This window comes from Chiroxiphia lanceolata, chromosome 4, assembly GCF_009829145.1.
Source record: "Chiroxiphia lanceolata isolate bChiLan1 chromosome 4, bChiLan1.pri, whole genome shotgun sequence".
NCBI classification, from domain to species: Eukaryota; Metazoa; Chordata; class Aves; order Passeriformes; family Pipridae; genus Chiroxiphia; species Chiroxiphia lanceolata.
Genome location: NC_045640.1, coordinates 29,382,828 through 29,396,975, shown reverse-complemented (window position 1 = coordinate 29,396,975; position 14,148 = coordinate 29,382,828). Strand labels below are relative to the sequence as shown.

The following is a 14,148-nucleotide window of genomic DNA, read 5'->3' as shown; positions in this document are numbered from 1 at the left end:
TTCGTTCCTTAAAAAAAAAACAAACGAAAACAAAGCAACATGACATCCAGCCACCCCCACAGGCACTCTTCTGGCCTGCCCTTTGCCGGGTGGGTGCAGAACATTGCTCCCGTGGGGGCACGCCCCAAACAAGTGGCACGTCAGGATCACCCTGCCTTACATCTTCACACCTCCATGCACTATTTGCTTTTGAACTGATGGCCATATATACACGTTTTTTAACTTATATTAGTGGTGTTTTAATAAAAACCGGTATACTTAAAAGTATGACTCAACTAGTAAAGTGATGCAAGGTTTGTGGTAATGACACTGAGCTCCCATGTCTTTTGTTAGTGGGACATGTCATGTGTAACTCAGCACCTTGACCAGGGCTTTCCTTGGGGTGTCTGCTTCCCTCTTCCTCCCTATTGATATCGTTAATATTTAAAGGGACCATGACAGTATTAAAATTGCCTGTAATATTAACATTGTGACTACAAGTTGCTGAATGCAGTGTATCAACCCTTAAGTTGACAACCAGTCTTTGTGTTTATAGATAGGACATCTTCCTGAGTTAAAGTAAATGGCTTTAAGAATGTCCGCATCTCTGATTTTTTTCTTTGAAGATCTGTGTCACTAACAGGGTAGATTTGTTCATGTATGTGTGAATTCTGGTTTGTTTTGCTTTCTCTAAGCAAATGTTCTTTAAAATGTTTGCTTTACGTACAACTGGGACTAGTAACAAATAAAGGGATTTTAGGAACTGGAGAAAATTGGTAATGAGCATGGTCAGTTATAGATTAGCATCCATCCATTCTGTAGATTTTTGTGGCCAATTTTATAGTTGCTTATAGTAAATAATTCCAGTGACTTCAATTGCATTAAACTAAAATAGGATCTTGGGATAATATTCTAAAAATATTTCAAGTCTTTCCTTTTTAAGCAAAACATCTTTCCTTTTCAGACATTATTATATATGAGAGTGGATGGGAGCTCAGTAGTCCACCAAAGTTCTGATGAGTATTACAGACACAGCAGGTACACAGCAGGAGTTTTATTAGAGGTAACACTCCACCTTATTCAGGAAGCCTTTTAAAGGGAGAGGGAGCAGCCTGAACTGTTACCCACAAAAAAAATCCAGCCTGCAAAGCTAAACCTTTTCAATGGATAAGGACTGAATTCCAGATCATGGGCAGTTGCACAGAGTTCTGCCTGCCTTTGGCAGGACACCTGAAGTGCACCCAGGGGACCCAGCATGGAGAAGGGCTGGTGAGGACAGGCAGTAAAATAGGGAAAACTCCCTTATTTCAGTTGAATCAGCTCTTCTGCTCAACAAAGCACAACTGCCAGCCTGAGGCTGATGTGCTATAAGAGAAGTATTTCCATTTGCAGTGACGCTTGTACATGAGACTTGTTTTACTTGAGAAGTGGAGATGCCCAACATTAAATTTATGCAGTCTGATGCTTTTATCAGAGGGTCTGTGTAGCTTTTCCACGTGTAAAAGCTAGCTTGTCTGCTGAAGTGCAAAAATACAAAAGCTTCTGCATAGGTGATCAGTGGAAAAGATAATCCATTCCCGTAGGCAAAACCATCAGTTTTTAATAACATATCCCAACCCAAAGCAGAAATACAATAGCACTATAGAGCCTACTACTGTCGCCTAGACCACCATCCCTTTGAAAATGGCTTTTCAGATTAAGCATCTGTTTTTATTTTATGCCCTCACTGAAATAGGACTGCAGCCTGTGCCAGTGCTTATTAGTGGAAAGATTCCCACTGAATTCAGTGGGCTTAGGCAGAAACCTTATGTGACTGTTTTGAAACAAAGCATAACACAGGCAAGAAATCAGTTGCAATTACACATCTGCAAAATAGAGCAACAAATTAGTCTACATTAAAATTTCATGACAAAACACCAATCCATTGTATGTTAAAGTATTTCATATTTTAAGCATTTCAGTGCTTTATGTTAATTTTATTTTGTTCTCAGGGGCCAGGAGAGTGCTGGAATTGTGACAAGTGATGGAGAGTCATCCCAGGCATTCAAAGTGCACAAGGTAAAAATCCAAATGAATGTTTTGTACATTCTTAATGGGGATGCGTGAAAGTTTGTTTCTGCTAAGAAACAGTAACATGTTTTGATGGATTGTTTTGGTTTTGTCATTGACAGTATCTAATTTTGTTACTTGTGTAATTTCTGTCTTCAGTGTATGCTTAAAACAAACGTGCCACCATTGTCCTGCTGGGTGTATCTGTGCATACAGTGGCAGACACACAGAAGTTATCCAGATCATGCTCTTGATGTCACAAAAACTACTTACCAAAGTCACCCTGCATCTCAGGTGTTAACTCTGCAGATTTAGAAGAGCATTGATGCAACTTGATCAAGAGAAAAGAAATGCAGTTAAAGATTATGCACAAGGAAATGGATGACTAAATGTTATGTTAGCAAGACTCAAGAAGTGGCAACTACTTTACCCATAGGTAAAAATAAACAGAATATAAGACTTAATGGAGGCCTGAGAAGGTCACACAGTCTTTCTCAAGCTGAGGGAATCCCAGGGGATATTACAAGACACAAAATGACCACAGCCTCTAAAGTATTATGTCAAGAGAATACCTGTATGCTCTGTGGATATTTCTGTTCATTCCGTATAAAATAGTGATAAGGAAAAAAAAACACACCAGCCTATTCCATCCTGGAAAAGGAGAGCATTGGAAATAAAAATACATCAGCAAAAAAACCATGGGGTAATCAAATAAAAATACATCAGCAAAAAAAACATGGGGCAATTCTTGTTGTATGTCCTCTGACCACAATCAGAAAGCATTCAGAGTTCTCAGAGGAAGATTAATTAAGCTGTTCAAATCAGTCCAAGACTAAGAACCACTCTGCTGCAGCAGCATATGTATCTATGCATGACTGCTCAATGCCTCATACAAAACCTTTTCTCTCAAGCATCATGTTTGTCCCCTCTTCAGGCACTTCCCCCCTCCTATCTGTTATTTACAGCCTGATTCACATATACACACACACGCACACGTGCACGCACTTTTAAATGCACCTTCTCTCAACTTTAGCAGCATGTTATCTGTTCTTCATTCCCGCTCCTGCTTGAGTTTCAGTTTTCCTTCAGGTTTACAAGAATTTCAGTTTCCTGTAAAGCGAGTTGCTCTAGAAATCCCAGTAAGTGAAAAAGTGCTTCTCAGAATGAACTTCTACCAGGTGATATAATAATTTGCAGTATCTCCATGTTACTGAGCTACAATACTTAGCTGTCATGCTAAGAATTTAATTGACTATCTCATCATATCAGCTTTGATATTTTAAGAGTTGCAGAGCATGTGATAGTTTCTTTTATCCTTGAAATGTATTTCTCAACTACAACATTTTTTAAAAATTGTTATAACCACAGTGTATTAAAGAGCCTGTGTAGTCCAGTTTATATGACCTGGTTAATCCTGGAAGTGGTGCTAACATAACAAACATTTGTGTCTCTTACACTGGTGAAAGCATATTTAGGACTCTGACTTGTAAACTAGTACATAAAAATATCAGCAGTTAAGATGCTACTGTACCTGTTTGTTCTCCAAACCCACTTGACTCTTCTTCATAGCAAACAGAATGCAAAAAGCTTCTCACTGCATCAATTTACTCACCTTTGTCAACGGTTTAAGGCAATACCTGTATTAGAGTATGAACTGGACCATTTAAGGTATAGATATGTGTTCCCTTCTGATTGTGGTCAGCCTTTGACTGTGGATTGATAGCCCGTGACAAAGGCTATTAATCCTTTGTTTTAAAATCTCCCAGAAAGACTCATACAGATTTGTCTGTTGAAGCCTTTCAGCTAGACTCATACAACAAAACAATATTGGCATAGATGTATCAGCTCAGGGAAAAACATAAATCTCTTGTATAAATATAGTGATGCCAGTAAGAGAAAGACTGACTGTTTCACACTTGGACATGCAGAATAATATATTAAAGTAGCGACTTATCAAACCATTATTGTGTTCTGGCATGTATAAGGGCTTGTATAATACAGATGTAAGATTGTCTTCATTGGTATTTTTTTATACTAGTGTAATTCACATTTGCTATCCCACACCAGTGCAATCTATATCAGAGGAGTATTTCAAACTGCAATTAAAAGATTATGTACTTGTGTAACCAAATTGTGTAAGTTACTGCAATACTTAACTTTGCCACATCCATTGACCTGTAAACTGGCAGATCTGTCAGGCTAAAGTTGGCCTAAATAAAATAAAGAGTGCATGATTGCATTTCTGTACATATATGAGCACACAGCTTTAGACCACCTTTATGTCACCTGTGAGACCACAGATGATAATTGATTTGGGATAAAGTTTGCTGACAATTAAAGCAAACCCATACAAGATTGAGGCAGTAACTTTTTAACATGATAATAAATATCCTAAAACAACATACACAACCACGGCCTCTCGGTATTCTGACTCTACAGCAGTTACAGCAGAAAATATCCTAAAGTTGAGCCTTCTTTTTTGGTTGAGCTCTGCAAACAGCTCAGCCAAATTCCTTTCTTTCTGTTCCATCTCACTCTCTTGTTGTTGCATCTGCAGCACAGGTTATGAGCCATTCAGAGCTTCAGACCTCTCCTGTGTATCTTTGAAGGTCCTAGAGGAGTGTTACCTGTCATGTATACAACAATTACCATGCCTGATAGTCAAACCAGGCATAGAAGGATGTAAATATTTTCCACAGGCAGTGGCAGAAGCAGGAGTTTATAGGAGGGCCTGGAATCCAGACTTAATTTGTACTCTTGGTGCAGCTTTTCAGACTATTTGTGCAGCTAAATTGTCTCCATGCAGTGCTCACTTTTGGCTTTTGGCTTGTTGCCAAAAGAAGCTCTTGTCCTGATGTCTGACTAAAAGGTTTTGATGTATTTCTGCTTTAGATATACTTGGCTATATCAAAATTGAAAGTAAACAATAAAACCTCTTGGAAAAAACCTTTACTTCTACCATTGTCAAGAATGACACTGGAATCTAATAAACATTACCATGAACCTGCTTTAAAAGTGAATCCAATATACCACTAAATTGTAAAAGATATTCTCTACCTAGAACTTCCTTCATGCAACTTTTTTCCTTCCTTTCCTATCTTCTGGCAGTCTTTTTTCTGGTGTTTTTAAGCAACACAACAGTTTGGTAGTGTTTTTCAGAAGATGTATTTTTAGTCAGGGAATAGACTGTACCAGGAAAATCCTCAGCACAAAAATGTACATTGCTTTATTTAAAAACAGGATTAATGGGATCTGATATACCACTGTGACACCTACTCAGCTTCTTTCTTTCCCATGTCTTCCAGGTTATTTGCCTTTCTCTTAAAGTTCCATTAATACTGCACCAAAACCAAACAGAAGAAGAAATGAGAAAGTTACCAGGAAAATAAAACCAAACAGAACCTTTTTTTCTTTTTCTCCCAAAGGGAATGGGTCTTATAAATCATGTCTTCAATGCAGACAGCCTGAAGAAGCTGTACCCTTCAAACCTTGGTATTGGGCACACAAGATACTCCACCTCAGGAATTTCTGAGCTGCAGAACTGCCAGCCTTTTGTCGTAGAGACTCTTCATGGGAAGATTGCTGTGGCACACAATGGGGAGCTAACAAATGCTGCACTGCTCAGGAGGAAGGTTAGTACCTCCTTTGGGAGGTTCTGGCATCATTTCTTTCTGAGTGTGAGGCATCAGTGAGCAATAAGGTTGCTGTGACTTTTCCTTAAACTGTTTGGGGTAAGGAAGGAGTACCCTAATCAAAATAGATCATTTTGGGCGGGAAAAATCCTGTGTGGCAGATTCTGCCTTGATATCTCTTTCTGGATCTGCTATAGGCAATTTCATACATTCGTATTTTACCTCTCTTCCCAGAGCATGCACAAAGCTAATTAAATGCCCCAAACATGAATTTGTGCCCTGAGTATTGGTGGCATTAGTTTTGGTTGCATGTGGAGCAAAGGAATGAGATGAAAAGGGAAACATTTAGTGTAGGTGATTGTACTACCTAGTTTTACATAGTTGGTTTGCTGGAAGAAACTTACCATTATTATGACAGGATCAACTCAAGCACTGATACTTTTTAAAATATTTGTTCATCGCACAAAGGTGCTGTTGGATTAAAATCTGAGCAGTGTTATGTGAGATGTTTTTTTTTTGATGCTGGTAACACTTTTGGTTTGTGTCTTAAAAGCTTATGCGGCATGGTGTAGGACTGTCGACCAGTTCTGACAGTGAACTGATCACCCAGCTGCTGGCTTTCACACCTCCTCTAGAAAATGACGACACAGCTGACTGGGTAGCAAGGTGAGGGGAATGGGTTTCAGAATCAAGAACAGCAATTTGATCTCGGCATGATATGCAGCTGTAAATGCACACAGCTGTTCACATGACACAAGGTTATATTCACCTATGTCTCATTCCAGAATAAAAAACTTAATGAAGGAAACTCCAACTTCATATTCATTGCTAATTATGCATAAAGACATAATCTATGCAGTACGTGATCCATATGGGAATCGCCCGCTCTGCATTGGTCGCCTTATTCCAGTAGGGGACATGAATGGAAAAGGTAAAACCACATATATCCATATGCATATACATAGTTTGTGTGTGAAATCACTGATATAAGTAATTAAAGCTATACTTACTGAGGTGTAGGTAGGAATATGTGATGCAAAAGTCAGTTTTGAGAAATCAAAAAATTGGCAAGGAAAAAATAATTTGTAGAAAGTTTGCAAAATTCTGTTTCCAGATAAAGGGAATCCTAGTGGCCTGGTGACTGCCACAGTTAGGCAGCCTGGCTGTAATGCAATATTTGTGAAAATTTAATTAAGGTCTCATCGCTTAAACAGGAAAGCAGGGATGAACAGCAGGGTTGAGGTTGGAAGGGGGCTCTGAAGGTCATTGGGCCAAATCCCCTGCTCAGACAGGTCCACCTAAAGCCAGTTGCTCAGGATGATATCCAGTCCAGAAACAAGCCTGGTTTCTTCCTTTCTCCTATAGTAAGGTGGGCAAAAAGTGCTAAATTGCTCGCAGTGTATTTCTGAATTCCAGTCACCCAGCCACATGTAATACAGTAATGGAACACTATACAATCAGTTTATGGGAAAAATTCCTTGTGTTCCTGTTTAGCTTGCAAATCGACATTTTCTCTTAAATGAGATTAAAATATCTTAATTTGTTTAAAACTAAAATAATTCAATGACTAAGTAGTAAATGCTTCCATATCTTCACAAAACTGGGTAATTTTAACCACAAGAAAAATTACTAAGATTTTTTAAAGCATACAAACATTCCTACCCTACGTAGCACAATTTGATCTTTCCTGTGGTTGCCTCTCAAAACTCTCCTTATTGGAATTCAATCCAGGATCCATTGTGTTCAAAAGCAGCTATCTGTCAATGCATAGGAAAAGTAAAGAGTTTCTTGTGTGAACAAAAGTAAGTATGTATATCTAAATTTACTGAACTAGAATTGGAAAAGTTTGAAATACCTGAACTGTCTCTCTTCATGAACTGTGAATATGACGCTGTTACTTCCACTTCTGCCTAGAACAGGTTTAGGATGTTTATGTTGTGGATTTGCTTGGGATTTTTTTAAAATAATATTACAGAAACGGTGGAATGCTTTACCTTTTAGTTAAAAATTACAGTGGTCTTTAATTGCACACTTGGCAACCTAAACCATAGCAAGGCAGATCTGCAGCAGAAATGCAGTTGTGGGTGGTCATAGTTGCAAGAACTGGGGACTCTAACTGAAATCTTTCATTTCAGGAAAAGATAACACTGAAACAGAAGGATGGGTTGTCTCCTCTGAATCCTGTAGCTTTCTGTCTATAGGTGCAGAGTAAGTGCCCTGATTCTCACTTTATCTGAAAGGTCTCCTCAGGCAGTGATTAAACATTAAATATCAAATTGCCAAATATCATAATTTATAACAACAAGACATCAAGGATTAGTTTGTTGTGGAGGATTTTTTTTTTGCCAGTCCTGGTTTTTAGCAGTTTATTTTCTCAAACAGATGATTGTAAAAGAAGAATTATATAAGATAAAAGCAAATTGTCATGTTAGGATGTTCAAAAGCATTTTTTTCTGTCAGTTGACTTTTATTTGTACTTCAGAACTATCGTCCACATTCAGGACTTTTCTAACTGCTATGCATTTCTTTTTCAAGGTACTATCGTGAGGTCCTTCCTGGAGAGATTGTGAAAATATCCAGACATGATGTCCAGACACTGGATGTTGTACGAAGACCTGAAGGAGATCCATCAGCATTCTGCATCTTTGAATATGTTTATTTTGCAAGACCAGACAGTATATTTGAAGGTACGAAAATGTAACCTACAGAGCTCCTCCCTAAATAGTGGGAGATGTTATCCTGGAGCACATGTGGAAATTATCTGCAATCATAGTAGAGTACCACTGAATGTAAGCTTGCTGAGCACAGCTGGGATAGAATGGGTTGGCAAAACTTTTGAGATAAAACTCATCAGGAGGAGCAAACTGGAGTTTAATTCTCTGTGTAGTGATACAAACGTGAAATGCTGGAATATGACAGTATAGAAGGAAATAAAAATGACCTTATGTAAGTGATTGCTTATCAGTTTTGGAGCTTTTCTAACTTCTGTGCCTGCAACTTGCCACAGAAATTTGTACAGCAAACCGAGAGGAAATCTGAATTATGCATACCAAGAAAAACACTTCTTGTTCTTAGGTCAGATGGTGTATTCAGTCCGGAGAAGATGTGGACAGCAGCTTGCTATTGAAGCACCCGTGGAAGCAGACCTGGTCAGCACTGTTCCAGAGTCTGCAACCCCAGCAGCTCTTGGTTATGCTCAAAAGGTATATGTTACCTTTTTTTCCCCCCAAGCATGTTTACACATATCTCTTTTTGTAATGGACTATGATGATATGGGCTGCTAGAGTTGTGTATTGATAAAGCTTTATATCTTCTATATGCAGGGTACTCCTATTGAGTCATCTGCCTTATTTTTTCTGTCATTATTCCTTTATGTTAAGGTATTTAAACATTTTTTGGTTACTGTGAAGTCATACTAAATCCTAAGATTGCTTTAAAAAAACAGTAACTGAGAGTAACAAGTCTTACATATTAATTCTGTTTAACTGTCTCCTGTTTGCAGTGTGGACTACCGTATGTTGAAGTACTCTGTAAAAATCGATATGTAGGGAGAACGTTTATCCAGCCAAATATGAGGTTACGGCAGCTTGGTGTTGCAAAGAAGTTTGGTGTTCTGTCTGATAATTTTAAAGGAAAACGAGTTGTTATCATTGATGATTCGATTGTGAGGGGCAATACCATTTCACCCATAATAAAACTACTGAGAGAATCAGGAGCAAAAGAGGTAAGGTAATTTTAAGTCAGTACAATAGAGATGTAAATAGAAGTTGATGGGAGGGTAAAGCACAGGGGTTTGTCTTAATTTGTACTATACTTTGCTTCCTTATTTGAAAGGGCAAGTGTGGAGAAAAACAATGGCTAGTGCATGTTTATTGTGAAGACAGGTTAAGAAGGTTCTTTTGTATGACTGTGACTTTTGGGAGATTAAGATGGAGAGGAAGAGGTCTCCACTTAAAAAGCACTGTCTGGCAAATAACAAGAGAATGGAAAAGAAATTAGTTAAGATCAGAAAACTAAGTATTCCTGATGTGTAACTTGTGGACCTGCATAAAACACAACCACATACTGCTGTAAATACCACATGCCTTAAGTTACCAGAGCACCATTTTTTTAATCGGCAAAGATTTTTTAAGCAAAACAGTGTGCAAGTCAGACACTGGAGCAAAATGTTACATAAAATGGTTGACTTGGTAAACTGAAACTCGTACATCAAAGACTGAACACCACAGAAGAAAAGCAAAATCAGGATGGAACCTTTTAAGAACATTAGGAAATACTGTAAAAAGTTCTAAAGCTGTCCTTCTTTCTCCACCTGTCTTGGCATTTGAAAAAACTTTATCTTCCTTTTAACCCTTTGATGATTTCTGTACAGTGCTGTGTCCTGTTCTTCATTATCATTTGCAGAACTGGGACTTTGCTATTGTGTTATAGTCTGCTGACTGTCAATTTATAGTAGTCTGTTTTGAAATTATATTTTTATTCAGGTGCATATCCGTGTGGCTTCACCTCCCATAAGATTTCCTTGTTACATGGGAATAAACATTCCAACTAAAGAAGAACTCATTGCCAACAGACCTGAATTCCGTGATCTTGCAAACTATATAGGTAAATGTTACTTGGGTTTTTGGTTTTTTTGTTTGTTTTTTTTTTTGTGAGAGAGATTTCAGCTATAGGTATTTTATAGTCTACTTTAAAATAAAGCCCAACACAGCAAGGCAATTGTAGCAAAAGTTACTAAAAAATTGCAAGGTTGATAAGCTAGGTCTCTGCATTGTGAGTGCTCTACAGATCAAACCAATTTAGCTACATACTTTTTTAAAACAGAGTTAGGGAGCTGTATTTCTCAAAACAATAGAAAGTATTAAAATAATTGCATAAGCATAAGTTACAAATAAAGTATGACAACAAAGCTCTCCAATACTTAAAGCTCCTTCCAGGAACCTTCACAATAAGGAGCTATCAGGAAGAAAATAAGTCCGATGATGAAAAGTGGATATAGTTTCACTTTCATGAGACATTCACAAAAATATATTCAGAATTTTTAAACACGCACTGATTTTTGTACACATTTAAATTTATATAAATAAACTGCATTATATATTTCACTTTGAAAGAAATGATATTTGAAACCAAGTAAAGAATGTCAAAAAACTTCTCAAATTTCGAGTCATGTTTGTAGCAGAACAAAAGAAGACTCAACAGTTTATGTTCCACTGTAAACTCTGATTTCTTGTGTTAAATACTTACTCTCACTGTCTAATACCACAGTTATTGTGAAAGCATGCTGAAATATTTCAAGTTTGTAGGATCTTATTTTTAAGTGTGATTCACTACATAGTGTCTGCAAATGATAGAAAACTAATGATCTATCAAACTTTCCTACTGCTAGAAAATTTGCATGAACTGCATAATGAATTTTTTTGAACATGATGGTCTTCCCCCCTCCAAGTCCCAGTGAGGTTTTGTAGTCTTCGGTGCTCAGACTGGGGAAGCAGCAGCCACACACACATCTGTTTCCAGACCTGAACTAGGGTAGCTCTGGGACACTACAGGGAGTTTAAGGAGTCTTAATACTGGACTTTGCTTCTGTTTCTGCAGTATGTGTGATGTATTTGTTCCCAACTCAGAACCTTCTGTCTAGATTTTAGTGAGTTTGCTCCCTGCACAAAGCACTTGAGAAGGGCAAGGCATATTATGATAATTTTTCAGTCATTCTCTTTAGGTAAGGTGATCCACCTGGCATCATAATCCATACGATAATGCAACTGCATTTCCAAAGAGCATTGCATTTGGTACAGTACTGCAGTTTTAACCAATGAATTCTTTATTTCCTCTAGGAGCAGACAGTGTTGTCTATCTTTCTGTGGAAGGGCTGGTATCATCTGTGCAAGAAAGCATCAAAGAACGACAAGAGAACAGCCCTAAAAGCCAGAAGTCATTAATTGGAAAGATTGGTCATTGCACAGCATGTCTTACTGGAGAGTATCCTGTAGAGCTAGAATGGTGAATTTTTAGTGGATGGACATAATTTCATCTGTTGTTGAATGTACCTTTTTCAGTGATGCCTTCTTGTTAAATAGCCTCCTTGCATTTAGGTATTACATTATTACAGCTAACTAATGACTGTTACTAAAACACATGTTTAAGTAAAGATTTACAGAAAGTCTTATGTGCTGATGAAAACAATGTAAGCAGAGTAAAATACAAAATCGTGTAGTTTTGATGCACAGTTGTGCCTTCCATTTTCTCACAAAATGCTATAAAAACCAAAGTATTTTTAATTATGTAGCAGTCCCAGAGTATGTTGCCTCAGTCTTGCCCCGAAAGATATCCCTGTTAGACTTGTTCACAAATCATGAATTTTGTGGTGTAATTTCAAATTATCTTAATGCAAAGGCATCTGAAGTTTGCTTTTCTCCTTAGGAAAAATACCAGATTCTGAAGAATCAAACTGCTTCCTCAGCAGTTCTTGCTTAGGCTTTTTAAGAATGGAAGTACCTAACTTTTGCATATATACCTAAACAGCCTTTATTAATTGAGGCCTTTGTAACAGATTCTATGCACATAATGTCTAACATATAATTTTAAAAAATGAAGACTCAGGGAAATGCTCAGCCAAAAGCTCTCTAGTTTTGTAATTCTAAAATTCTTTTTTAGAAGTCCAGTGTAATTATATTACCTTTGTGTGCTTCTATCAGTTGGCAATACAACGTGGAAGGAGAAAAAAAAATACTTGGCACTGCCTTTCTGTTTTACATCTTGTGTTCTCCAGGATAAGTCCTGACAATTTCCTAAGTCTGAGCTAATGCTCAGTGTGCTTTTCATGTGTCAACGCCCAAAGCAAAGTAAAAAAAATAAATGTAACAGTAAAAATTAATTTTAACAGTAAAAACAAGGTATATCAAACAAAGACTGAGTTGTTGTAGGAGTAGTCCTATTTTACTACATTACTGCTGTTAGAATAAGTGTAATGTTTGAAAAAAACAAGTGTTGTGAAGAACCAGTAGCTGTTACATGCATTGTATTCAGTTGATCACAATTACACAGTTACTTGTGTACAGGAAGATCACTTGGACAGTGAACCACTAGATGAAAATGGAAAAGCACCTTTTGAAAACTATTGCAAATTTACGCACAATTGTAAAAATATTTTGTATACCTCATTTTTTTTCACTGAATACCAGCAACTTAATTTTAGATTTTCTACATAATATTGTGTATTTTGGCCTTATAATTGTTTGTGACGCTGTTAAAAAAAATAAACAGAAAAGTTTGAGAACTTTTTCCTTACCCATCATATTCCATATAGTTGAGAATGGTGATTAAATTCAAAAGGGAGTTTTCTTAGGTGGGATTTGTAGCAATTGTGCCTGATAGACAATCACAACACAAAAGTGCTAGTTAGAAAAAGAATGTAAATACATTTAATGGAGTCAAAACTGTGTCTTGTGCAGTGGAATCAGAACCTACTTGCAGTCAAGCCCATGGGAGAACTCAGATTTGATGAGTACTGGGCTTTTACTGTGCATTCTTTACCAGAGCCCAGGTCTGCATATTGGGGGGGATGTATGAGGATCTCTTCTAATTAGCAAGTTTGTTTCTTTAACAGAAGCATAACAGTTCATCTGGACAGCAAATTGAACAAAACCAGAACATTTTGGACACTGACCACCCCCTCTTCCAGGGTAACCAGGAAGGAGTATGAGAAAACAGAAAAACTGTTAGCAACATTTTTCACTGTTCTTCTTTCCTGCTCCCCAAAAAAGAAGAAATATTTTTTAAAAGAAGAGATAAGTTGAGCCCTTAGGTTATAAATACATGTGAGGAGCCTTTTCTACTTGAGATAAACACTTAGGTGCACAGTTTAAGAAGGCTGCAAGCAGAAGTTGGTCTGTCTGAAATTGTCCATAGGACAGACTGTAAGTGAAACTTGTTCAAATACTCTTTCAACATGCTTTCAACAAAACTATTACTTTTGAAGTCCAATAATAATTTCTTCAATGTGACTTGAGCATTGGGTGGCATATTCTGATTTAAAAAAAAAATGAGTCCTATTGTCTTTTTCCCCCTCCATGTTAGACATGTGAAGTTCTGTCTGCTACTGTGAGCACTGTAATTTTTTAGATGCACTACATGCCGAATCTTTACTACATATTTTTCAAAACCTTAAGTTAAAGGGGAGATAATTCTCAAGTGTCATTTTATTCTGACAGCTGGATTTATGCTTTAGGTTACCAGGCCTTTCTGATCATGTACAGCCAACACACACATACCAGTGAGTATGCTGAAGGAGAAAACTCTGGCTTTAGGTGTTGCTATTTGTATTAATGTTTTACTGTGAAACCGTTTCTGCTGTATTACCAATGTGCAACTATGCCAAACTTTCACTTGCAGAATGTGACAAAACAGTGGATAGTTGATGTTTAACTTCTCCCCTGCCTAACATTAAAAATGGTTGTGAACTGGTCTTCTCGCTCTGTCTCCCTTT

General features: G+C 37.4%; 1 protein-coding gene across 1 annotated transcript in view; it reads left to right on the top strand.

Moving 5' to 3' along the window:
- PPAT (phosphoribosyl pyrophosphate amidotransferase) overlaps positions 1-14,127 on the top strand; it is a 46,110-nt gene extending 31,983 nt beyond the window's left edge. The window contains exons 2-11 of the mRNA XM_032685674.1: positions 1,971-2,037; positions 5,454-5,660; positions 6,214-6,326; positions 6,446-6,591; positions 7,796-7,868; positions 8,196-8,347; positions 8,736-8,863; positions 9,163-9,384; positions 10,145-10,265; positions 11,498-14,127. Of these exons, the coding sequence (XP_032541565.1) occupies positions 1,971-2,037; positions 5,454-5,660; positions 6,214-6,326; positions 6,446-6,591; positions 7,796-7,868; positions 8,196-8,347; positions 8,736-8,863; positions 9,163-9,384; positions 10,145-10,265; positions 11,498-11,667 (1,399 nt within the window). The 3' untranslated portion in view covers positions 11,668-14,127. The remainder of the gene's footprint in view (positions 1-1,970; positions 2,038-5,453; positions 5,661-6,213; positions 6,327-6,445; positions 6,592-7,795; positions 7,869-8,195; positions 8,348-8,735; positions 8,864-9,162; positions 9,385-10,144; positions 10,266-11,497) is intronic.
- Positions 14,128-14,148: the final 21 nt, after the last annotated feature.